Raw genomic sequence first — 27,577 nt, forward strand, 5'->3', positions numbered from 1 at the left:
GCATATTTCATTCTCGAGGGCATTAGCTATCCTATGTAGAAGCGAGCGGGAGGAGGTGGGTGGGGGAGGGGGGGGGGGATGAGGAGGAGAAGAAGGTGGTGGTGGTGGTGCGTGGTGGTGGCTGTTAGGAGGAAGGGAGGTGGAAGAGGGATGGAGGGGTTCTCGGATGGGGTTGAAGGGGGCTCGGAGGGAAGAAAAGGGAGGGGATGGATGGTTGTAGCGTAAATTGGGGGTGTGAGGGGTGGTGTAGGGCTGTCGGGGTAGGGGCAGGGCTGAAATCACCCCTGCCAGACCGGCTACCTGCCTGCTTGCTGGCTTGCTCGCTCTTCTACGCTTCCCAGTATTTGGCCGATCGCTAGCACTCGCGCACGCAGGATCATCTCGCGTGCTGGAAAATATGAATTCACCGCGCCACCGTGTCGCGGCCTCCCTAACTACGACACGTTGGTCCACGCTATCTACTTCCATACCATTCTAGCCAAGCAAGCTGTGTCAGTCGAAACATTCCGAGTAGCTCGTCAGTGTGAGAGAATTTTCTCCTCGATCTCGACGGGGATGAAGCTGGAGTCGCACTGGGACTCCCCTGGGACCACCAGGGACTCCTTTAAACGCTCCAGAGACTGATCCTGATCCGCGACAGCTTTTCGTCGATCTCATTATATATTTTCTATCGTTATATCGTACTGTGGTGCGGGAGTGTCCGTTGTTTCGGGATGCCCAGGCTAGGTTAGCGCGAGCTGTTGGCCTCTGATTTTCCGGGGGATCGGTCGAGCGTCGTCCCGAGGGAGCGCGAGCTTCGTGAAACGCGCGCGACATGCGCGATTCCTCAACGAACCGAGTCGACAGCCGCACTTTTAGCGCTCACCCATTTTCTTACCAGGACTCTCCGCCTCACCCTCCCTGCTGAAAGCATGCCAGACCTCTTCAGCCAGGACACATCCTATAATGACGCTGCATTTATGCCTGCGAAGAATCCCAGCACGAATCTCATTTCAAACCAGGAATTTCAATAATTACTAGAACAAGCGTAGTTCGTCTCGAGGACTCGAAATTCATTTTAACGAGCGCAATTTCGTACATGTATATATATACATATATATATATATGTGAACGCGGAGCATTTCACCAGTTGTGAAAATTGGCCTGCAAGATTTTATTATTACTCAAACTGTGTGCTTCGATTCTCTTTTGGACACGTAGAGAACGATTGCTCGATAAGGCAAGAATAGTTTGGAAACTCGCAGGTATATGTGTGTAAATGCTCGAGTTTGCACGTGCTAGCTTTTTGGCCACTTTCAGAATGCAAAGATGTAGAGACGTTTGTTGATTCTACGGATTCGTATGTGTACATGTTTGAATAGTAGGAACTGCCAAACAGGCACCTACTTCTTTTCACCATTTGGCACTTGCATTTTCTCTTTTGTTGTTTGTAAGAAGACTGCGGAGCTTTTTTCTAGGGAATACAGTGTTTGGATACTCGGAGAGCGATACGGATCGTGGAGAATCAAGATGACAAGTACAAATCATTAATTATAGACGAGTCGACTGATGTTTTATGCAGGAGCAAAGATCTGTGGAGGATTGAGCTTTTTCAGAGAAATCATGATAATATTTGTGAAGCACTGTTTAAAAGTTTTGACAATGAGATATAAGATAACATAGTGCAAGAACACTGAATTTTGTTAAGAATTAGTGTATAAAGCAACCATTAGAATTAATGATGCGAATATGTAGTCAATAGACTGGAAGGTACTCCCCGACAATCAGCATTCGCTTGCTTTACAAGGCTAAGCTTTTACTTGTCTTTGTATCCTTGTCTACGTCGATCGTCAAGTTGAACATTTAAATTTAGTATGGCAAATATCGTCGGAAACACGAAACAACTACATTTTTATGGAAGACGAATTGGGTCAGCTTTTATCCATCAAGTGCAATGAAACGAATTTAAAAGTCTTTTCAGCGTTGTTACAACGCAGACTATATTGCAGAACGTTAAATGATTTTTGCTCACATTTCGATAATAACAATTAAGGAGCTTTGCGAAAGAGTTGCTTATTTGATGTTTCGTCGTTAAAAAATGCCAACACTGATAAACTCGAAGGTTTGGTATACACCTTTGATCGTGCAGGAGAGAGTCTCGTGTCAAAGCGAAAATTACAAAGAAACAGCAAAAAGAGGATCCATTATTATCGTAACATCTCTTTTGCAAGGATTACAGAGCAGTCTTAATATTCGATCCTGCGAAGAAATTAATGAGGTGAAACGTGGTAATAAGGTAAAATGGCTGGGATAAAATTTTAATCACCATCAGAGCCAGTAGTATAAACGAGGAAAGAGTGGGCATTACGACTCGAATATTAGAGAAACTTTGGATAATTAAAATTCCCTCCAGATCGAGGTCAATAGGAATCTTGTTAAAATCTGTCAACGCTGACGAAACTGTGGAGTATGCAAAAAATTCTCTCCAATAAGGTCAATAGATTGAATTGATTGACGTTAATGGAAAAAGAAGAAGGGATGATAGGAATATCTTGTCGAAGGAAGGGCTTTGCGCTTGGTTCATAAAATTACAGTCAAAAGGAAGATTATAATTTCTAAGAAAAAAAGGAAAAAAAATAGAAATAAAATAGAGAGAAAGAGAGAAGAATTTCAATGTGGGCAGGTGGACGTATAAAGCTTGGCATGGCCACGTATCCGTGGTGCCCTTACTCCTCTGCTTCTCGGGGAAACGAGGTCGTTACCTACAGCAGGCACCGGAAAGGGTCGAGGGAGATTGGCCGAATGAGAATACGCTTTCATAGCAACGCCTCGCGAGATGTTTTTTTGCTCGCTAAGGGCGTCGCGACGGTCGATCCCTCCTAGCTCTCAACGCAACACGTTGCTACCTTCGATTTAACGCTATCTCACGCTCTGCTCAAAAGCCTAAGCTTTCGGAAAGATCCCCTCTTCACCCTTTGTCCCTTCAGCCTCAAAATCGATCCCTCGGACGCCCTGATGGACGAGTCTCGAGAGCCTCGGTGGATTAATGAAAGCTCCGGGAACAGACGAATAAATAAACATTGAGATAAATCGACGAAATCACGTCCCTGCCTCATGCAGGCAGCGCTATTTTTTCTGGGCATCCTGTCGCCCCACTTTCACGCGTAATTGTCGTCGAAACGTGATTATACGACCGGTAGTCGACACGAGCTAACGCGATGGGCTGACTCTCGTTACTGCCATTTGAGGCTCTGCCAAATGGACTGGCTACGTCGCGCGAGAGCGTCCGTAAATCTTCGGTGCGAAAAACTCGTCTTCGACGAGATTGTCAATAATGAATCCGAGAACACTGGCTGGATTAAAGGGAAGCAAAGTCGGAGGGTTGAATAGATCTCCGGAATTGCACCATGTGCTGAATCGACTGCAATTTATCGTTAGATAATACCAGCACCTGGAGACCAGGAATCATCGTCCCAACTGCTTTTCGTCGAACAAAAGTTTCGTGCAGGATTGAAATATTTCTGCTTAGGTATGCACGATATTCTTCAGCATGGCTGAATGATTTCTCCAAGTTCATGAAAGTCTATGCGAGTGCAGCTTAAGACTTTGCACGTTCCAGCGGAAGAACCGCAGCTGGCTCGAGTTTATTCATTGCGAGTTTGACAATCGAGTGAGAGTGCGTCAAAGTAGTAGTCGTCGTGCTCAAGAAATCGACGTGATACAATTCGGGTTGTGACGTCATTGTTAGATTAGAGTAGAACTAGAGCTGCGGATCGTTGGAGAAAAAAAAGTGCTATTTTATTACCTTCTTAGGAAACGAGCAGCAATTTCAGGAAGAATTTTGTTAGATCGAAGGATAAGATCGTTGGATTACAAATTATTTTTCACGGAAGACTGTAGCCTAATGTCGAACGTTGCACAAAGTTGCATTTAAATTCGGAATAACAAACGAGGAAAGCAGAAGCCATTTAACAGTCCTCGTTAAAAAATATCGATTGCAGAAAAAGGCTGTTGTTTAATGAAAGGCTCGCCTCGATTTTAATAACGGATATACAGCCACAACGGTTGATGGAAACGAGACGTTTCGTATCGATGTTTATTGGTGAATTTCAAGATCGTACTTTAATACTCGAAACACGAGGGAATCGGTAAAAGTATAGTTCCAAAGGAAGCACGGACAGTTTTTACGATAACGAGGTGGAAAACTTTCTTAGCTCGTTACAATTCGCCATTTGAATGATAATCTTGTAAAGTAGGCAAGGACCATTTAGAATCGCGCAGAGACAAATCGATACATTCTTTTACGTTTCAGTTATTGCCAATAATTAAAACGAATTCTGCTTATATTTATAATTACGTAATCAGAGGAGACGAAACAGTCCTAGGAAAAACTAAAAGCACATTTGTATATTTCTCCAAGTTACATAAATGAATAAATGTAAGCTGACTGAAGGCAGTTATTTTTGTAGGTGATTGTGCTGATTGATGAATAGAATCAGTCAACATATTTGACAGCTTTGACTTAGTCTTTAAATAAACTATAGTTGGTGGGGTACGAATACTAAGAAATAAGGAATTCCCTGGTCATTTATAATTGGCATGAAGCAAATGGATCGGATCGGAGGTAGGGGAGTGAGTTTCTGAAGTTGGTTTTTGTGCAAGATAATTGACTAAGAGTGGAGGGGAGTGGCTTATAGGGTGAGGGATAAAAGAATTGGGGAAAAAGGCAAGTTCGTAGTTTGCAGTGTGTGAGAGATGGATAAGGTTGAGGAATCGGTTGGAGAGTAGCGTCAAACTGAGTGCGGAATCGAAGAATGAAGGACTGGGTGAAAGGGGTGAGCGTGATGTGACAAGTAGAGACGTCGAAATGACGGTGATGCCGTCGAGCGCCGAGGTGGCTGATAAAGCAGTCTCGACGGACGATGGAGGAAGTGGTGTGGAGGTCTCTCGCCTCGAGGCCTACCTTGCCGCCCTCGTCGAAGCCAAGGTCGAAGCTATGAAAGCTTCCTCCAATCTTAGCAAACGTTCTGGTAGTGCACCTGCCAGTCCCCATCGCCTCAGACTCACTTCGACCTCGACGGCCTCTTCTTCGCAAAACCAACATCACCACCAACACCACCACGACCAACAAAACCCCTACAGACGCAAGAGTCATCATCATCATCATCATCATTACCCCCATTACGACCAGCAAGATCTACATCGTCATCGCAAAAAGCGCCACGACTCTGCACCCTGTGGCGACTACATCGAAGACCTCGCGAGTCATCAGCATAAACCTTATCATCATGGTAAGCTTTATTCTACATTTTCTATATTTTCTTGACCAGTGTATTTTATTAAAGATTTGGATTAATTTAAATGGTGGATAAATGTGTTACAAGAATTCGACATATCGAACCCTGTGTGTTGAATTCTATATGTATGTATATAAGTATGACTATCTCTTGTTGGTCTTTTAGCTTTTAGTCGATTGGAGAGAAGAATTCTCATAGCACGAAGACGGTAGAAATGAGTTTTCCAAGTTTCTACCTCAGCGAGATAGTGAGAGTATTCGTGAACAAAGCCTGAGGTCGTTAATCGCAATAAAGTTTTTAAACTTATATAGAAAACTTGGAAAGTTTGTCCCTTCGTATCATCGTATGAAAGATGACTTTGAAAACTGCAGTATATTTAACACCTGAAAAATTGAGAAACTCACGTATTTATAATGATTTTACCGTTAATGGGTTACATGTTCGACAGATATTCGAGTATATTTTCCTAGCCTATCATATTTTTTCGTCCACAGCAATTATAATTCACACATTTTAGTAAACGAAAGATAATTGTCCTTTGCGAACCGAACATCTGGTATAACCGAAAGTGAAATGAGCAAGATGTCATCGACAATTAACGTCATTATTATAAACTTGTAGAATTATCTCCCGAGGTTTCTATAGAGGCGGAGCGTAGTTCTATTTTCATGCTTCGAATGGAATTTCATGATTGGCGTGATGCATATAAACCGTTTTCTGGATTAAAAAGATTTGCGGAGAATTGAAATCGTGTACTAGATATACACGTACGAGTATTTTCAATTAATCGAGAGTCAGTATTTCCGGACCTTGTATAGTAACATTTAGTTTATTTGGCTGAATGAGTTAATCACGCTAAATCAATATAATTTTCCAACATGAATGCAGACCGAATGATACCTGTTATTTTATTTCAATCCAACTGCTTTCCAATTAAGCTAGAGCGGTAATTAAATTCCTTCTCGCGTACCTATATCGATATATATCGAGAGATGTTATTTTACACATCGACATGTTCGAGACGAATCTTTATTCAGCTGGGTAACGCTCATTTCGAGCCTGCTATCTTCTAAATTAAATCAGTTCCCGGCCACAGGGACTAGTAATGCGATAATTTCGTATCATATAATGCCATTTTAGCACGTTAATTGATTTTCGTGACCTATACTGACTGGTCATTACATGCATACATAACGATTGGTTTGCGTTAAAGGTATTCAATCTGAAATGGTGCAATTAGCAGGGAAGATCCGTTAAGGCACGTATCAACTTTGATATCCTTCATTCCTCGTCATGTCACGCTATTACTTTATCCGTATTTACTTTATCTATATCCGAATAATGCAAATTCTGGAATCGCAGAATTTCATTATGAGATTCCATTAATCTTGTCAATCAAACAGCAACTTAAATTAAATTTCCTTCTATACTTATACTTCATCTCCTGCTTTAATAGCAGCCTCCTGAATGCCATTTTGAAAATCAATAATTGGAGTAACGGACTGGAATTATTGCACACACGTTAACCAATTTCAGAACGAAAAATTAATTTACTAACATAACGCTATTAATTCTCATATTGTAATATTAGAATTAATTTCTATCAAGTGTCTAAGAAAAGATCTAAAAAAAGTTAAGATTATTGATATAATAACTTAAACTTTCTTATAAAAGTATAGTAAATGATTTCTTAAAAAAAAAAAAAAAAAATAAACGATCCTTGAAACTTGATCGATAATTATTTCATAATACATTTTTTTGGTGATACCAAAAACAAATATACCTTTGTTTAAATGAAATAGAAATTATATTTGTAGTTATTAGAATTATAACAATAACTTTAAGATAATGGTTTATATTCGCTTTGAAAAGAATGCTTGCCTGGGAAAAATGTGGAATTTTCAAGCGAATATTTGATTCAAGAATAGCATGACTGATTTATGAGAATATCTTTGTGGTTGTAGGAAAAGGAAGAAGAAGAGCATCGGAAAATCCACGCTCGAGTCCAAAGAAGAAACGAAGACACTCGAAGAGTCCTCACCTGTTACAGAGCGTTGTACCAGATATGCATCCTGTCGGAGTGGATTCACGTTTCGAGTTGCTGGGGATAGACGGCGATCACGATCCAGCCCTGATAAACTACGAGCGCACGAGGGAAGCTCTAAGCGACACCTGCGAGTATCCGGCTCTTCACCAAAGTGCCTGCTACTTTTCCCAAAGCACAGCTCAATTGTAAGTACGAGTCACTCAATTTATTATTTAATTAACACATTATAATTTTTACGAACGCTAATTTTCCACACAAACAGTATTGTAAGCATTATTAGAAACACAAATAAAACTATTGTTAAGATATAATTTTAAGATTTTTTCAATCATCTATAAATAAGAAATAACGGATTGACTGGAGAGTATTTATAAGTGTAAATTGACAAGGAAACTGTATTGTTTTCTGCATAAAAGGAAAAATAGAGCAATATGACCTAAAAGTAGAGAACTGGGGCTCAATTATGGCACCACTTTTTTCATTGATAGCCGACCGAAGAAGACGTCTCGTGAAAAATAGAAAATTCTACCGCACGATCCTCATCGCTTTTAGATACGGATGAAAATCGTCATTGAGGAAAATGAAAGAAGCTGTTATTAGCAGATGAAAAGAATTCACTCATCTTTTTTCTTTGATATTTTTCAGAGCCTGATAAATGAAACGTGCATGGCTCTGTGCACGAACAAATATTATTTTTCAGTTAATCTCTGACAGTATTTAGATCTGGGTATTCGTGAAAATATATTAAAACGCAATTTCTCTTTTACTTTAAAATGTATTTTAGTCTACTTTAAACTTTACAAAGCAGTTATTATGTTCCATATTGCTCTCCTATTACGTGTGTCCAAAACAAACCGACTTTTAAACTATTAGTGCAATTACTTATATCGTGCAAGAGCTCGACAACGGTTGAAAGTTTTTAAAAGTAAACCTGGGAGAGAGAGAGAGAGAAAGAGTTCTCTTCTTGATATAAAAGATCCAGTCCATATATTTTTCCGGATCGTTGTCTGATCAAACATGCGTCATTTCTACTTGCAAGTAGTTGATGTAGAAAGGCAGAAATAAGTCTGTATAAGGACTGCGCTACGCTATCGTAACGTAAATCTGCCAACGCGATGACGATGGAAAACTGGCTTTCGTGGTAAGAACGGAATTGTAAAACTGGGTCAGAGTACAGCGCTTCTGCGCTACTATGTTTGCTGCATGCAGCGCACTTACGTTACATGATTGGACAGCTGAAAAAAATACAGCGAATCTCATTAAAAATTTTTAACTTTGGCCCCAGCACTTTCCATAATCTCTCAAAATTCACCTCGTTATTTTCGCCGAGCAATAAATTATTTCCAATTTGGAAGATTAATGACAAAACCATATTTGGCCCACAATTGGAAATGCAGATTTTTAGTGATTCGCGTTAAAACGTTAACTCACAAAGCAAAGAAAACATCGGTGTAAGTACACACTGCAGTAGCTGAATAATAATTATCATTGCAAGAGTACTCCTTGAAAAATTCAGGAATCTTTTGTTCGTGGGATGGGAAAAACATTTAAGAAAATAGAGAAGTAAAATGCAGCGAGCACTGCGAATCTTGCTGTTTACCTAAGTTGATACTTACACATTTACAAAATGTTTCTCTTGTGTTTATATGACGATAGGTTAAAACGGAAATTCAGTAATGTGTCGATGAAGAAAACGACCCGATCCCTGAGACTATGAACAATACTACTGAAGTAGGTCAATGCAACGAGTTTCGCGCTTTTGCCCTCTACGTTCATTGTACGTTGAGCAACCGAACAATACGACTTTGTTGACTGAGCAGCATCGACAAGAAAGTACCAGGATAAACGTCGTGTGACCTAATAAGAATGCCAATCGGTCTCGTTGAATTCTCCTAATGAACGGACGTTCGTTCATTTACGTTACAACTTTATATTTATTCCTAAGGTATAACGGTACGATGAAACTTTGTTCAAAGAAAACGATAATTGTAATGGCAGAGCGGGCATAAATATCGTTTATGCTTAATTAATTCTCTTTGCAAAAAAAATCTAAAAGCGTCTTCCTTAATTAATATTGTAATTTCCAAATTGATTCCTTTATCAAATATTTAAATTGATTAAAATAATTAATGTATAATTTGTACCTGAATGATGGATGAAATTATGATCATGATACATTATTGTATTACTTGAGGTTTTTTTTATGAAAGTTTTTGCAGCAGATAAAATGTTTTATTAATGTAGACAGGTCGTAAATTAATTTAGACTTTTATTGACTGAAAAATTTATTTTGTAGGTGCTTGTACTCAGAAAATTTAATATATAAGCCGTAGTTATAGGAGAGATATCCAGAAGCAAGGGCTTGCTGGCGGGTGTTCGAAACTTAGTCGTCAGAATAATGTAGGTACAATCAGCTATAACTTAAAATAGCTTTAGAAGTTAACAATTAATGTTTAGCACAAACGTGTACCAGCAGGTTTATATTACACATGCTCTTGACATTCGTGGAATATGCGGATCACATTTTCCAACTACTTCGACACATGTTTGAACGTTACCAAACTCTATTGATATAATCTCCTATTGATTTTGATTACAGTAAAGGCTCTTCTTTGATGCGAACATGTCTCTAATTATTCCAGGAAAATATTTATGTAAATTTAAAAATCTGTAGACTATATGTATTGTCATGGTACTATAGATGTAATTTTAATTGCCTATAGTTAGTATAAGAAAATATTTTCCAAAATTATTCTCCTGCACCTAAACTATTACAAGGATATTGAACTTCTAGTAAATTCCAAAATATACTCGATACTTTAGCATAAATTGCACAAATATTTGTCATGTTTTCAATCAACCGAGTAAATAAACTTTAATGTCATAGGCGTTTCAAGGAATAAAAGCTTCAACCTCTCATAATATTGGCACATAGAATAAAAGAGTTAACACGCAAGAAATAGAAAAATATTTTTTGAGTTCAACGTATTTGTTAAAGAGCAATAATCAGGGTAATTTAATGACTCAAGCTGGTTTGGTATTTAGGATTCCACAGTGTACGTGCCTAATAACAATAGCTTTTGCTCCATTTCTGACAAGTAGCAAATAGCCCCTTCTCTAGTTTCGTAAACAATACAGACACTCGCGAAAACCAATATTCACCTACGACGTGTCTTTCTTTACAAATTATAATCAACCATAGAGAGCTATCTAAAATACTTAGGCTTTTAAAAATGACATATTAAAGTTATAGAAACATTATTTTGTTAACATTTGCTATGATAACGTACGAATGAACAATAGGTAAGTGGAAATTTCTCATAAACATACCAATGTAACTACATAAATTATCGTGAAATCAATATATGTTATTATATAAAATTATTTTAAACATTTCAGAGCTAATAACAGACTAATTATTAGCACAATTATTTAAATATTAATAGCTTTGAGGAGTATATATTTTTTCAAGTTACCACAAAACATTAAAATAGGAATATCAATACGAAATGTTGTAAAAATAAGTACATAAAGCATAGAACTACACGTGTGCGAGAATGTTATTTATAAGATATTTAAAAGAATAAATTATTATAGCCATTTCTAATGGTTTATGGGTCCGATACCGTTTGACATTGTTCCTTATATATATACGTTCAGTAAGATATTTTATACTTTGGTAAAGCTAGTTTGGATTTACCGTTTAAATAAAAATGAAACCGTATATGCTTTGGGGAACTTGCATTGTAGTGCTATTGGCTTCATTAGCAATTTTGCCTACATCGGATGCTGTATTTGCTTTGAACGCACCATGTCAAGGATCGATGATAGTAAAATCAGTAAGTAAAGTAAAATAACATTTATATTGAAACAAAAATACCCAATTGCTATAAATAATTTCAAATAAAATTTCCATTTATGCAATTCTGTTTTCAATTTAATTTTTTATTCCAGTTTAGACTTGATACAGTCGATATGACAGTGGTATATGGTCAAATGCCATGCACCTTCAACCCGAATAGGCAGTGTATATGCGTTTCGAAGATACAACGTACTGAACGTGCTTTCAAAAGACCTGGTAGTCCAGTTGCAGGACCCTCAGGCACAAGCAATCCTTCCAACAAACATCAACGAGTATCATAAATCCTATCATTATAAATAAGTTAGTTAATAAATATTGTAATTAAAACAGTTTATGAAAAATATAATTAAAAAATTGTCAGTAGTAGTTATGTGTTCTGTGAAATAAACTTAATGGAATACATTATCTCTTTATTCTCTAAAAGGTTTGTATATCAATTGCATTATTTGAAAACTAGTAGGACTTATTTAATTAATAAATATTAATAAAGATATTTCATTTTATTTCTGACCTTTCCTTTTATTACCTACAAAATGCTGTATAAGTATTGCTTATAAATGGCAACAGTAAAATACTGAAGATTGAATAAGTAATCGTGAAACATTCATAAATATTTTAAAAAAACAAAAGAAAATAAGAAATTTGACTAATATTTTCAAATCCACTAATGCAATCTTATATATCCTATATATTTTTTTATATTTATTCAACCAGTTATTTTACTGAAAATTTTATATTTCAGATCCTATTTTAATTTATAAGGAGCTATTTTGTCCGTAAGAGTATACTCCACAAAATAACTATCTTAATTTTTCTAAATTAACTACAGAATCTGAGTCAAAGGCTATTCTATTTTGATTAACTGAGTTCTGTTTTTAAAGGAAGATTTAAAACTACATTTTCCCCATATTTTCCGGAAATCAAGATCATGAACTTATAGAATATATTTTCAAGATAAAATAGCTTCTCCTAAATAAAAACCGAACTAAAAGTGAAAATTTGTCATTAAAATAACTGAATGAGACAATATACACAATTGAATATAGATTATAATATTAAGCTAGATATAATTTATATTTACGGCAAGAAAGGTAGAAAAAAAGGATTTTCCTAATTGTCTCTTGAAAGACTGTAATTTAAACAAATATTGTTGAATCTTTCACCATGTTATAAAATATAAAATGAGATTAGGTTTATTATTAATCAGTTTTATAAATCTTTCACTCAAATTATAAAAAATTGTATTATGTTAAAAACTGTTTTCGTAAATATAAGTATATTTTCATATAGACGATCTTATGAATGTTTCGGATATTTAAATTATATTTTGTTGATTTAATATAAGCTTCAAATAAAATTAAACAAGATTTACACTGGCTATATAATTTTTATTAAATAGTACTATTAAATTACAATCAGAATTATTTATTTGTAATACTAATGATAAAGTAGAATTATGTTGGTTAAAGATAAATGAAAATATAGCGATTCCTACATAGTCACGCTTAAATTTTTATGGTCTGATATCGTTTTACTTTGCCGTTTATAAATTCACGTGCATCAAAATATCTCTCATTTTATCCAAGTTTGCTCATTGTTTCTGCATATTTTTTATCAAAGAAACATGAATTTGTATATTTTTATTGGATTTATCTTTGCAACATTATTAATTTTGTCAGATATTTGTTCCGTAGTGAATGCTGATATGGACCGAGACCCTAACTGCAGACAAAGTCCTGGCAAAAAGAAAGAGATTAGGGTAAGTAATATTAAAGCATAGTAGCATTCTAATTAAATAATTCCTATACATAATTATTATTCTTGTTTAATATAATAATTGAATATTGCAAAATATACTTAATGATACTATATCCTTTTTTTACAGCAACCAAACCTACACCTAATTATGACCATATACTTTGGTACAAAGGCATGTCCTCACAAGCCAGATAGTACATGTATTTGCGTAGCACAGGTTGACCGTACTTACACCGGCCCAAGTCGATCAGGATAATTTGTATCATAATTGTATTAGAATCAACCTCTAATTATTAAGCATTGTAATGTAAAGAGATATCGTAATAATATTATTTGTAATGTAATAAAAATTATAGTACAAAGTATTTCAAATAAAATTATTCATATTTGTACAATACAGTATAGTTGTAATCCATTAAATTATGATAATACAATTTATTTAATATATACTTTTCAATTCTGTGATATTAAATTGAATGGCTATATGTCTTTGCAAATACTAGACATTGTCTATCCTATAAAAAAGTTCCTTTTTAAGAAATGTAGAATTAACCCTTTTAGTGATCAGCAGAAATATCGTTCCTATGCGAAGAATACTAGGCTAATTTGACGAATTGCCGAAGATTTGCAAAAATCCTCATAAAACTGAATTAAAAATGATGTTTACAAAATTCAAAAAGCAACGAGAAATCAAGAAAGAATAAAGCAATGCCAATTGTGTTTCAATAATTGTTGAAAATAATACGAATATAACGTCAATATAAACCATAATCAAATACGTAGAAATCACACTGCAGTTTTTCTTCTACAAACAATATTTACGCACGCACGTATGAATAATTATCGTTCGATCACTGTTTTACGTAGATCGCGCAGTATCAAGTATGAATATTAAATTTTTAAACATTTAAAACAAAGTAATAGTAAGACGCTATATCGAATGCGACGATATATCATAGTTTGGCATTAAAAGGGTTAAAAAAATAAATATACAAAAGTACAAAGATTATAGAAATATAAAAAAAGACGAAACATAAAGATAATAGTGGATGCCTTTTTGATTTCAGAAAAATCCATTATGATGATGATGATGATTACCTAACCCTACACGTGGCAGACGAGATGGAAGAGGAAATGATGGGCAGACCGGGAAAAGCTGTCGCTTCCCGGGAGAGGTACCATCGGCCTCGAAGAAAGCGGAAACGACGCAAGCAAAGGATCGATCCAATCGAGGATCAGGAAGAGGAGATTCCAGATCCAGAGGAGTTACCACCACGTGCGCGATGGACTATAGTTGCTACAGCTTGTCTTCTTCTAGCTATGTCTCTTCTTCTCGTAGGCGTTACACTCAGAATGGCGCCTATCATTGATGATATGGGTAAGTTTTTTCAAACAATTCTTCATACTCAATATTAGCTATTTACCAAAGCAGAGCTAAGACTTTGGAATTAATTATATTTATGCATTAAAAACTTGAACCATGTTCAGTTGTTTCGCTAATGTATCCTGTATTAAATTTCAAGGAAACGCATTAATCACGGAACAAGCAAAATTAGGGTAAAAGGTTGTAATTGTGCGAATAATAAATAAAGCACTTTTGTGTAATTATGTTGAATAAGAGTATCAGACTTTCAGTTTTTATTTTGCCAAATATAGAATATCCAATCGAAATACTAATTTCGATAACAATAGATTTGAAATCAATCTAAGAGTATAATTCACATTTAAACGATTCGATTGCTCGAATATTTATTACAAGCAAACCTTCAGCTTTCAATTCATTTAGATCTGCTTCTCTTTTCTGTATCTATCAGTCTATTTATTTTTCATTTGTTTGTTTTTACGATGCCTTCTGCTGGTCGATGCAGTAATATAACGGTAATAAATTTCAACGTCTGATCGATAACCTGAGGTAGCCGAGTGTACGTGACCCGTATGAATACCGTTGAGAAAAATATGCCAAAAATGCCTCGAGAGAAACTTTGAACGAAAAGGTCTTCATATAACTACCTGTCGCCGGACTGACATACACACACAATCTTCGATAATATTACTGCTTATAGATTTCCAGCTATACAGCGGCTATATTTATATAACAGAATAACAGTTTATTAAATATGATCCTATTTTAGTCTCAAAGAGCTTTTATTCATCTGCAAAGTTTTTAATCGACGAAATGTGCTAGGAAAATTCGTCAGAATGTTTTTCAGGTTATTTTTCCATTATAGAATTCGCAAGTTATTCGGTTGGTTGATTGTCTTGTAGGTCGAATACAACATGATATAAATACAAAATAGACTCTGTATCGTTGCAAAAGGTCTCTGTTTTAAAACTTTGATAATACGTATTTTCAAAGTCAGACGTTGAAAAGACCAGCGATAGCTATTCGGGGCCGAGTCCGGAGAGCTTTAAGTTTACATAGTTACCATGAAATATTCATATTGGAAGAGAGATCGGCGTCTCATTAATCTTTTAATTTGCCCTTACCTTTCGAACTATCGACCTTCCTAAAAATGTAACGTGGTCCATTTAAAATTATTGCTCACGTTCCTTACCACAAATGTATCAGTAAAGAAAAATTAACTCAATAAAAGTATATTAAAAAAAATATGAAAAATACGTCTATACATATTTATAGATCTCTCTCTTTGTCATGAAAAATTTCAATTACATTACTCAGTTTTTAAAACTGTACGTATCCTCCCAAATTCATCTACCTCGTTGAAGCATTGCAGCTTTAAGAGCATATCATACATACGTACACAGATGTTAAAGTACCGCACGAATGCGTTTCGTATGGTATAACATTTCAGACGAATATTTGTAAAGTGGTATAAAGTTAAGTGAGTGCGAACGGCAACAAAGATATTTGAGAAAGAATGCAGGCAAGAGTAAATTTGCAAGAAAGTTGAAAGTAGAAGTGGATCGATGCGATAGGATCTTGGATAGAGGACAAGCTGACAGATGCTAAACGTTGTTGAGTTGGCGCAAAAGAGGGTTGGCTTCGGCCAATTAACTGTGCACTGCTGTGGCCAGGCTGAAAAGTGCTTGTGCCGTAAATATGTGTACGTGGCACAGCTTCACCTGCACATGCACAATATAACATACAAGACGTGCAGGCAGAGTTGTGCGAGGTCGAGTGCGCTCCACGATTCTAAATTAAAGGCGCACGTCTGCGAATCCTCCAGTCAGCCGCCAGATTTCCGTGCTAAAGCCGCCTCAGAACTCTTCTCAGTCGTGACCAATTCCGTCGAATTTCAACAACAACAAAAAAAAAAAATAGAACCCCTAGTCGTTTAGTGCAAAAAGTGACATTTGCCTCTAAAGTGTCCTCCCCTTCGTTCTGCCTTCACCTATCCCCATAATACACACTGCATATTCTATTACACACATGAATTTTCTGAACTTTAAATTCATCAAATTCGTATATTATTTATCGTAGAATTTATGCTTATCTGTGCAAGCATATTAAAATAAATAAGAATAAACGTTTTGGCCTGCTCAGATAAAGTTTATAGTTTCACACCAAGTGGAACTGACGCAATTGAATTCGTGAGTTGTATGCACATCAAAGTGCTTTTTTCTTTAATCTTAAGTTCGGTTTTTCTAGCATTTACCGATGTTTCTATTGTCGCGCACTGTCAGTTATCTTTACGACGCCAATAAAGTCCCTTTAACAGCTGTCGAAGTTTATCGAGTAAAGAAAGCAGAGGAAGATCTGTAAAACGAAGCCTGATTCTATTCCGGAAGATTTAAAAGTTTTATAACCTTTTATAGCACATTGCTAGTGCAAAATTGTTTATACTTATTAAGATTTTAATAGAAAAAAGTAACTTTATACTATTACCAGTTTGCCACCAATGACTTTTATTAATTCTACCAAAATTTTGAAATAATTCTGTAATTTTATTCTCGATAATTACATCGTGGTATATCAGATGATTTTCGTGTGATAAATATAGACAGAGTCCAGAATAAAATCACTGATATACGCTGATGTTCAAATTGATTAGTTGATTGACGCATATCATAAAGATTGTATTCTAGTGTAGTATTGTAATTGGATTGACTTTTTTCGCATATGTACATATACCGAAAGTAAACATGAAAATTGCAAGTGTCAGCATAACTCGAGAAAGTTTTTAACTGGATCGTAATACTATTTCCATTTGTACTATATTATATTATGCTTTGTGGTATAGCTCCCCTATTTCTGTATGCAAGGGGAGCCATGCATATACTTCAGACATACTTTTCAACTAACTTTTTAGTATATATATACACTTGGAGTCCTAGAACATTATTTCATGCGACAAAAAATCGCTCATAACCTAATATCATAAATTCGCAAACTTAATTATTAAATTCTCACAACGCAATTATTCGCTTTATTAATAAAGATGAATGCTTTTTACTAAAGTAAATAATGCTGGCAAATCCTACTAGTCTCACTATTGATCTTGAAGGTTAATGAATCTTTTGTTCAGAGAATTTACGTTATCACTGTGTTGGTCGATATTGCTTTTTAAATTAATAAATCTTTAACTAAAGTAGAAGCTCCCTTTTATCGAATGAATTTCCTAGCTTTTGAATTGACCTAATTCTATGTTAAAAGAATAAATAGACAGTCGTGCCTTAATAACAGAAAAATGGAAATTTAGGTACAGAAATGAAAAAGTAGACGAAAAACAGAAAAGGAAGGTTGGTGATTTGTTGAGTCTGTTCCCGAAGGTAGTGATAAACAGAATGGATTGCTCGGACACTAATAGATTTTCACGACGCAATATAAATCTTATATCCATTTGGAAGTCAATCAAATTTTCTTGTTACTTTTTTGTTTGGGCAAAGCTAGAACAAATCCTACTGCTCAAAGTATTTTTTTTGTTTTATTTGATTATATTTCGGTATCTAGGATAAAAAAAATTCTTCTCACTATCTTTTTAGTAGAATAAATGGAGCATATTTTTGGAGAATTCTATTAATAATATTCAATAGACTTGTGTTCATCCAGGTATCGATTTAATTTCATTCTCGGATGACTCGACGCATGTATAACTGCATGTCGATGAAACAGTGCCTAAAACAGTTTTTATAAGGCATCAAAACCTTATATTGATTTTCGCGCGTTGTGTTTACATCGTAATGAACCCTTGCAAAAGCAGGTCAAGCTTGTTCATGACTAGCATTCCCTAGACTCGATTTTGACGTAGGTTATTAAAAGGACAAATATAGACCCATCGTCATAGCAAAATTTGGTATCACCTTCAATGATAAACACCAATAAGACTTTTTTAACCTTTCGAAAAAAATTTTTTTTTTTTTCATATTCCACTCTGCTTGATAAGACCTTATTTATTAAAGACCTCGGTAAACATACTGGAGTAAAGAAAAGAAAGACAGCTGAAATGAAAATTTAATAAATGCTTTGAATTTATAGAGCACTCTTTCTTGGCTGTGAAACGTAAAAATGTTTAAAGTAGGTGACAGAATGCGAGGAGGCAAGATAGCTTTTTATATTTTGCGATACACGGAATTAAAACATGTACTGAGTGCAAGGAACGGAAAAAACGGAATTACGTCAGAGGAGTTTAAAAAAGGGGAAGCGCACGGCGCTAATGTAAACTGACGTATAAGCTTTGTCGAAATTAAGGAGGTACAAAAATACTATACGATCTAACGGATCAGTTTATTTCCAGCCAAGCACGGCAAATATAGAGTATCGTTGAAAAGATTAAATTTAAGAGAAGTCTTCTTATATATACTGCATTTCCCCTCTTCAAATCACAATGACGTAAAGACATTACTTTTCTCACAGCAATTATTACTCGCTTTTTCCACGTAAAAAATACCAAACAGTTCTATTTTTCTTCAAGTTGCGTGTTAATTTAATCTCCGCATCAATCTCTACTCACGCCCAGTATCCAATTTTTCCCAGATGAAACGAAACACGAGAGAACAGCTTCAATTGTACGAAATACCCATTATATTCCGATATTCCTTCTTTTCTATCTTGAAGTGAAAAATGTGATATTTTCGATATCTGAAATACGAAATATATCAATATTTCGATTAGTAACTATAAAACCATGAAAAATATCGTTGAAGAAGAAATGTTAAAAGAAAATATAACCAGACTTGTCCTCTCGAAGATAGTCCCGTGTTGGACTAATAACCAGCTTTGAATACCCCTTCTTTATTCGTTCTATAAATACAAAGTTTTAAGGCTTTTGTCCGTGTGCATCGTCTATAATAATCCAAAGCCAATAAAGTCATTTATTATGCCAACAATCTTAGCATTATAAATATGCTAAAGAGACTATCGATGTAGACGATGATTTATTTGCTGTAATTAATTCTGATTTAATTAATTATACTTGTATTATTTTAGAAATAATAATATTAATGTTGAACGAAACAAAATAATTTTTCAAGCTGTTTATGATACTTATCAGATTTCACGGGTTTATACATTTCCTGATTTTCACGCCCGGGTGGTTTACTCGAATTTCATGGTCGATGGAACTAAAGTACTTGCAACAGTATTATAGAATGTGCAAGCAGTGTGCTATCCAATTAACATTGCTTGGCAGAAGAAGTTTAACGGCTAACGAGTACCCCCCTAACAAGTGAGCCGAAATTTTGGCGTTTCCGAAACTGCCGGTGAGTCACTCCAATGACGTCTGTCGTTGCTACGAACGATTTTCTGCCACTAAAGTTCGACGAAATAGCTTCACTCTCTGCAGTTTCGGTTTAACGTGCCATAAAATCCTAAAACCTCGTGAAATTTCTTATTTTAATGCCACAGAAAAATATGCAAGAATCAAAAATGTTAACTAAATACATCCTTCCTATTATCTTTCCAAAGAAGAAAAATAAATTCTATCTTAGATCTAACCAATAATTAATTTAAAATTACACACCACAGAACCAAAAGGAAAAGATACAACTTTAAAACTCACATTAAAAAATTACATTATCTGTAAATGCAAACATGCCATGCATAAAGTTTTACTGTACACCTTGTAGGCAAAACTTAAGCATATAATATCAAAGTACGTTCTTACAAGTGTACGATAGATTTCGGTATCCGTGGCCCATCTATAGAGGCAAAGTGCAATATACCAGAAGCTTCCACGGTTGAACAGGAAATCGCTCTTCCTGGATCATTTTCACTTGACTACGTGACGTACAAATATCAGATGTGTCGATGCCTCGCACGAGAAAAGTCGGTTAAGCCAGGATCGACAGAATATGCCGTTTTTCAAACCAGCAAAAAGGTGTTTAACAGCCTCGAGTACGTATAAAACTAGAAGAGCTATTCTAAAAAGTGTAGCATTTAATGAAAACCTGTCAATGAGCAGTGAAACGTGTAAATACATTTAGTTATTTGCTATAAAAACAAGGAAATTATAATATATTGACACATGGTATTGTGACGAATCTTTATGCATATATATAGCTTTCCTGACGATATTATCACCTGTTACACCAGTCGTGCTGCATCCTCATTTCCGAATATGCTAGCCATTAGTATGCGGACGTCCTTATATGCCGTTGAGAGCTTGTACAGTAATATAGCTGACGAGTGCTGTATAGATTATCCACAACGTGCTTTGTATGATACGGCAGATCTGCATGAGTAGAATTTGTCACTTGAAATTATGGCTACCGTAATAAAATCCCGTTATCGTAGCTGTTCGCGTTCTATGCTTCGCTATACATATACAGCTTGTTGCACAATGCTTTATAAATAAACTCCAAATGGTTTTCATTAAACGAACTGGATATTCGCACAATATGGCTTCATTAATTTGATTGTGGCCAAAAGCAGAGCTAACTCGTATTTCACAATTATTCTAGTCGAGATTAGAAGGCGAACCCTGACAACTCAATCAAATCTCGTTTCCTCATCCGGCTAAGTAATCTCCGCGGACGAATATGCGAATGTGGCCACTAGTTCAATAACTGAATTGCTAGTCCTGTATTGGATATAGGTTCAATTTCATGGAGCTTACTAAATAATCCTCGTGCGTTTAAAACGAAGAAGTATGACTTGGAAAAATGATAATTTATAAGCACGAAAGGTAGTCTATTGTAAAATTATAGGTATATATTTTCCGCACGGCCGCGAGTTGAGTGAAATTTCGTTTCCGAGCCAGAACTTGTGTACGAGTTACAAAATCCAGAAGATAGAGATGGATTATTGATGCTTCCATTTCGTTGTTTGAAAAATATACCATCCACCGCATCCGGCAATAAATAAACCTGTTAATTATTTGTCTTTCCATAAACTATTCCACCAGTTCCATGACAGTAATTGGAATTAAAGTATAATAAACCGCAAATATTTTTTTTGCGTTTCTTTCTGAATTATTATTTCAATCGAAGGAGAAAATTTAAAGTCGAGAGAGTTAAAAGTGCAAGAGATAGATGTTGGCTCAGACAAGCAAACGTCATTGGCCTTCCATGCATCGTTCTATTCACCGAATTCTGAGAGCCTAAATGGTTTCCGATGGGGTCGTGGGTGCAAGATCTCTAAATATTTGCTGGGATATATTTATCAACGTGTTCGCACGTGTTAGTGCGAGAAATTGCGGGCACATTGACGTAGGTCCGATATAGGAGGAACCACCAGAGGAAATATTGGAAGCAGAAATTGGTCGACTGTTGAATTCTGTCGCTAAAAATAAACGAACAAATCCAAGGGAGCTCGCTCGAAGCCTAGATAATAAAATCTCCGTTTGAGCTGCACCAGCCATAGCCTTAATCCCTTTTTAGAGAGAGCTTCCACTTTCACTTTAATTTTGACCAATAATTCGCGGTCTCAGCTGCCGAAAGCTGTACACTTGCAGAGCCAATTGCGTTGGTGTTGCTACTCGCACCTTTTAAAAGTTTATTAGCCTAGAGCATCTGCCGAGACTCATGATGAAACGCGAATAATTATCGGATCTTCCGATGCCTCCAGCTGACTTCGGTACTAAGGCAGAAATGAGGTCACTGGTTTCATAAAAATAATGAAAACTTCTCTCTGCTCAACTTGCAAACACACTTTCTAGTATTTCAAATTTCAATTGATTTTCTTTGTCATTTGTAAACACTTTTGCATTATGTACTATATAGTAGTTTGTGTTACATACCACAGTAGCTAGTCGATTTTATAAAGATTGCAATTGTTGGCAAACGCGAGATGGTTGAACCGTTGCGATAACAAACCTTTGCTTTATGATAGGCTACAAAAATTCTGATGTCTGCAAACTTTTCGAAAGAAAATATGATATAGACGGATAATCCAGCCAGTTGGAATTTTACGATTGAATAAATACATGCCTTGAGATAACTCGCGCGTCTGACTGGAATTCGTGAATTTTTAAACTTTATGGAGAGAAATCGAGACCCTAACAGATTTAAATACAACGGTGAATCTCTGCATTGTCAAGATTACGGTACACGAGAATCCTTTTATCGACGAAACAGAGATTAAAGCACAGGCTCCGGCTAATATCCTGTAAATTTTACCCAAGATATTTCTTATATTTCAGGATCGATAAGAATCGCGTATGTGCGCTAAGAGATTCGCTCTAAAGTAATGCTAGTGATAAGGAGAGCTGGAGAAGATCTATAACTATTGATTAAAAGGGAAATTTAGGATGAATATGGATCCAAGAAAGTTGGAGGAATCGAGTAGACGTCCCTCCGGGTTTTCTACGGAAAGAATAATGTTTTACGTGGACGAAGCATCGGTGGAATGCCAGAATTCGCCAGAAGATTTTTATAATCTCGAGGGGGGGAATTCGAGCACGCTCTGGTTGCCGAGTTCAGGGAATTTCCGTTTGGATGACCGCTCGGCATTGTATCCACCGAGCCCTGATAGCATTATCCTTCGAATGGACAATCGTCGAGCCTCCCTATATCCTTCGAGTCTTGATGAAAGACCTCGTCGTGGCAGCTCCATATACTCCCATGCCGGTGGGTCGAGACGCTCCAACGGTGGATTGGACGTCGACCAACGACCCAGTAGACGCTCCAGTATTTACTCCACTCGATCCAGGACTAACAGCTACTGTAGATCAACTCCCTTGGGTACCGTACAAACTTTAGTATCGAAAATAATCCACTTTATACATTCGTTGCCGCTAAATAATCATCCTTTATTAGAATTGTTTATATAATAATATTATCCATTTGCCACGTGAACTAAATTTAACGCTATATAATTTGACGTAGACGAAACGAAAGAATTCCTAACTGGTATCATAATATTAAGCTTTATTGTTTGATTGATGAACATTTGGATGAATGGCGCTCTAGGGGATGATCGAAGGGCTAGCATTTGCAAGAAGCCGAGGCCACGGAGGGTGAGTAGTCGGCGAAAAGATTCGGTGATGCCAACGAGGATCGAAGAGAAGGAAGCTCAGAAAGTGATTCAAGAAGCGGAAGAGCTGCAACAAACCAGGCGTCACAGGAGAATTGCCATGATCGTTCTGGGAACGTTCGTTTTTCTCCTCACAGCTTCCGTGCTTGTTGTGGTGATCACTTTAACGCACAGCTCCTTCTTAAGTCCTGCCACGGGCTCTAAGGAACTCGCAGAACATCGTGCTCAGCGTAAATCTTTCAAATAAAACCACTAATCGTGTTTGCAAAAAATTTCTGAAAATTTGATACTCTTGTAATTTATATAGTTGTAACGAGAGAAGAAATTAGTGTACAAAAACCGAAAGATCGCATTGTCGTTTGATGACAATAAGAGAGAAACTTAACGTTTATGAGTCGTTTATTTGCCATAGAAATTAATTGTTGTAACGAGCGTGAGAGAGAATTTTATGCTAATAGGACGGTGCACGCTTTTGTTCCAGTTCGAAAGGAGAACGAGCAGCTGCTGAATTCCCTTAATCGGGACTCCTCAGTGCCTACAAATTTCACGGCTTCTCCCTGAGGATAGAGAGCTTCAGGAAGGAAACACGTTCCGTTCGTCTTTCAAGGGCCTCGAGGTTAGCTGTGCAATCTGTTTCACAGAATTGTCCCACGGCACGACAGACAAAACCTGTCACTGAACAAAGGGAAGAAAAACGATTGTGTATCGATTTTACTGTCCGATTTTAAAGAAAGACTTTATTCGACCATTTTGACCAGATTGGACCATGCTGCTAACAGTCGTCCAATTATAGATTTTACAAAGGAGAAAGTCGAGAGGACTGATCGTGATCGCGTTTAAAGCTTCCTGCGTTGAATTTTAAAATAATCAGTCTAGCTACTACGATATATAGTATATATATATCTATATATATAGTGCAGAGATAGTCGATAATGCTAAAGCATCGAGGATGCGCTAGGATGACAAATAGCCGAATTAAATGGGTGCTCCCTTTATTAAATGAAAAAAATTGTCGAATTATGTAAGTAAGAGCGGTGATTAAAGATTCGGAAGGGAGGATGCTTAATCATTGCGGCTCGGTGCATCGAGGAACTGCGCAGAAATAATTTATTGGATGGATCTAGATTGCGAAACGATAATAGCACGAGAACGACATATCAGACATGACATGACGTGACGTGCCGTAGCTCTTAATTCGCTTGCGACTGTTTGCGTGCTAAGTGTTGACAACGAACGATATATTAAATTAGAAGCCACGTGCGTAAATTACCGCATTGAATTGGAAGGAAAAGTTATCCAAGCGTACCTTATTTTCTCATTCAATTTTTTATTGAAATTGTGTCAGACACAAAAGATAACACACTTCGTGAATAAATTGTTACGAGACACAAAACTTGCGAAATGAAAATTCAGTCAGCCTTTGGATGTCTTTCTTCCGCAGACTCGTGTACTTTATTGGCATGGCAGGTGGTCGTATGTACGAAAGCATAGCGTGTAAATAAAATTGTATAAATATACTATAAATATGTAATGCTAACAAGAGAAGTAATAAGGGCCAAATCGTTGTTGTCAATTGTTTGTAAAATATCTTTCTCTATGACTTGGTGACAGAGGTAACCTATTTATACAGTATTAATGTGCCAGTCGAGAATAGATTTATCTGTCAACAATCAATTAAGCTTAAGTACATCAGTAAATATGAATTATTATAATATGCGAATACAAATACGTTATCATGTTTGTACATTATCTTAAAAATTAATCTTCAAATCGAATAAATTAACTCTCACTTGTTTTATTACAGTGAAGGTACAGTGCAATGAGTGAGCAGCATGAATCGAATTCTCTAGTTAATGAAACACACTATATTTACTTTACTGATAAAATGCAAACGGTTCTCTGATTCTTGAAAGTGCATTCGATTTCACTCAAGCTCGAAGTATGTCGCTTCATCATTCTTATAGTATACTATGTGTATCGTAATAATTAAACTTGGTACAAAACTATGATTCTCATTAAATCCGTCTTAATTTTCTTGATATCTCACTCTCGCTTTCGATCACAGTATTGAAAGTAAGGACAAAAAGTATAACTAATTGATTCTTTATATTCTTTAATTAGTTTTTCTTTCGATTGTTGTCACTTATAGTCTGATATAAATACTTACGTGCTAATCTTACTACAATAATCACAAAGCTCAGGTAATCCTTTTCACATTCTATACAGTTATACTGGTCTGAAGCTAAAAATTCTAGCGTGCTCTAGGTAATCACAGTCTTTTTATTTCGGCTGTAGCTATAAAAGAAATCTGCTCAATTCAATAAATTACTAGATGGCTTCTGCCGAATAAAATTCTTCCACACTGAGCAGTAATATTTAACGATAGGAGCTTGACTGCTAATCACTACATATGTATGTATAATCTAACAAAATTGATTTATATTCCTATATTCAGCAAGAATGTATTAGTGCGTAATTAAAAATCACGTAATTTGAAATTCCGTTATGAATATAAGCTTTACTACTTCTCATCAAATAAAAATAATTACGCACTTAAAAACAGTCTGTCATATGACTTCATTAAAAAATCAAAATAGTTTGATTAATATTTAATAATGTAAGATTAAATGATTAATTGCTTTCATTTTCTTATTGAGTATAAAAGTTCTGGATGGAATACTAGGGCAAAAAATGCATTTAATTTCAATTGGAATTACTATCTGCTGCACCCATAAACAATATATCTTTTTAAATATGTAATTCTTAATAAAAAAATTACAAATTTTCTTATTCTTTCTCCCTTCTTCCTACTTTCTTCCTCTAAATTCAATAGCAACAACTATATATACAAATTTCCGACAATTTCAATTGCTCCCGTCCCGAAAATTGAAATTTACTATTGAAAATAGAAAATAATACCAATGACTTTAATGCACGGGGTTTTGCATAATTTGCAAATGTCCTACATTTGCGGACAGCAGCTTTAGCGACGTGCGCAGTTAACTTTAGTCATTTGGTTACTCCTTTTATTTTAGTCGTTAAACATCGATCCGCTCTTTACATGCACCAGCAAAACTACTTTGACTGTTGGTTAAAGGAAATCTTAATAACTAACCTACAAAGTCCTATTAAATTTGCATTTTTGTCCAATTCAGGGGAAACATGGTACATATATATGTATATGTATAAAACCTTTGACCCAACACCCGTCACGCTCCCACGTAACCCCAAACGAAGCTATAAACAAATTTTGAGAAATAATAAAAGCGTGTTCATCATAATATAGTAACATAAAATCGCTTCAATTTGAATAAATATTTTAGACAAGTTTTAAAAGCATTACAATGTGTGGGTGGACAGCTTTAGCGATTACATTAATAACTGTGATGCTAAATGTCACTTCTAGTATATTGCAAGTAATATTAAGGTGGTAAATAATTTAATGTGATTTCGTTAAACTTAATAAAATAAGATGCTGCTGTGCATCGTAGTTGTTAACCTTAGCAGCTTTGTTTTAGAGGTACATTATTATAATTTTGGAATTTACAAATTGGTACTATTATTTATCAAGTATAAGCAGCAATAATTGTTCAATGCAAGTTTTTAGTTTAATAAATATAGGTTGTGTTGAGATTAGCGTGCGTGCCAAAATTGCATATGTGCATAGAAAAGATTGAATGTTAATCAAATTGGTTTTTTGAACAATCGTAAATCAAAGAATGTACGAGGGAGTGCGATAATAGATAAAAATATTATATTATTATAAAAATACTTGTAAAAGAGAGGAATTAGATGTAGATTCGTCACGTAATAAAAATTTTACGTGTAAAGCAAAAAGGAACGAAGAAAGAAATGAATACTTTACTAGATAATTTTACGAATAAAACGTTAACTTTTTCCCTATTATTATTCCTATGAAATTTGTAATAAAAGCAGAATAAAACAATGTTAATTTTATACACATCTCGCGAAGGCTATGCTCCAACAAATACTGTATATTATTGTAGAAACGCGAAGGAAGACAAAGTGCACGAAAAACTTTTTGCCAAGAAATCCTATGTATCATAAAAATGTTGTGAGATGTTATTGAATGAAATAATAAGATTTATGTTTCTATATTGTAATAACATTTATGTATAACAGTTATTATAATGCAAAAATATACATGATAGTTGTCCAAATTCTACCTTTCTTTGTTTGATGAATCTAAAAGGGAAGTGGGAGGGATGGTATAGTTTTCAGGTAAAATCATGAAGAAACTA

At 35.6% G+C, this 27,577-nt stretch overlaps 1 protein-coding gene and 2 long non-coding RNA genes across 4 annotated transcripts; all 3 read left to right on the top strand.

Annotated features, from left to right (window-relative positions):
- Positions 1–359: 359 nt before the first annotated feature.
- On the top strand, positions 360–27,488 carry LOC136773128 (uncharacterized). 2 transcript variants are annotated; one of them, XM_066726558.1, is made up of 5 exons: positions 360–5,270; positions 7,241–7,508; positions 14,011–14,321; positions 23,252–23,545; positions 23,797–27,488. In XM_066726558.1, exons 1-5 carry the CDS (start codon positions 4,847–4,849, stop codon positions 23,874–23,876), a joined length of 1,377 nt encoding a protein of 458 aa, XP_066582655.1. In that variant the 5' UTR covers positions 360–4,846; the 3' UTR covers positions 23,877–27,488. The 2 variants fall into 2 exon arrangements, with proteins under 2 accessions (XP_066582655.1, XP_066582656.1); XM_066726559.1 differs by lacking the exon at positions 23,252–23,545.
- On the top strand, positions 10,753–11,678 carry LOC136773130 (uncharacterized). The gene is made up of 2 exons (XR_010822564.1): positions 10,753–11,162; positions 11,278–11,678. It is a non-coding gene; the product is annotated as an uncharacterized lncRNA (long non-coding RNA).
- Positions 12,628–13,340, top strand: LOC136773129 (uncharacterized). Its single transcript, XR_010822563.1, has 2 exons — positions 12,628–12,944; positions 13,071–13,340. It is a non-coding gene; the product is annotated as an uncharacterized lncRNA (long non-coding RNA).
- Positions 27,489–27,577: the final 89 nt, after the last annotated feature.

The sequence above is a fragment of the Prorops nasuta genome, unplaced genomic scaffold, assembly GCF_024137725.1.
Source record: "Prorops nasuta isolate Cenicafe-Biocafe unplaced genomic scaffold, Cenicafe_Pnas_1.2 PNAS00004, whole genome shotgun sequence".
NCBI lineage: Eukaryota > Metazoa > Arthropoda > Insecta > Hymenoptera > Bethylidae > Prorops > Prorops nasuta.

What these genes read in the sequence shown, in the direction of transcription:
- LOC136773128 (XM_066726558.1), top strand. Translation starts at nt 4,847, where the DNA reads ATGACGGTGATGCCGTCGAGCGCCGAGGTGGCTGATAAAGCAGTCTCG. An exon ending in GCCTATCATTGATGATATGG is followed by an intron (nt 14,322 to 23,251) that starts GTAAGTTTTTTC and finishes ATGGCGCTCTAG; the next exon opens with GGGATGATCGAAGGGCTAGC. An exon ending in CGCAGAACATCGTGCTCAGC is followed by an intron (nt 23,546 to 23,796) that starts GTAAATCTTTCA and finishes CTTTTGTTCCAG; the next exon opens with TTCGAAAGGAGAACGAGCAG.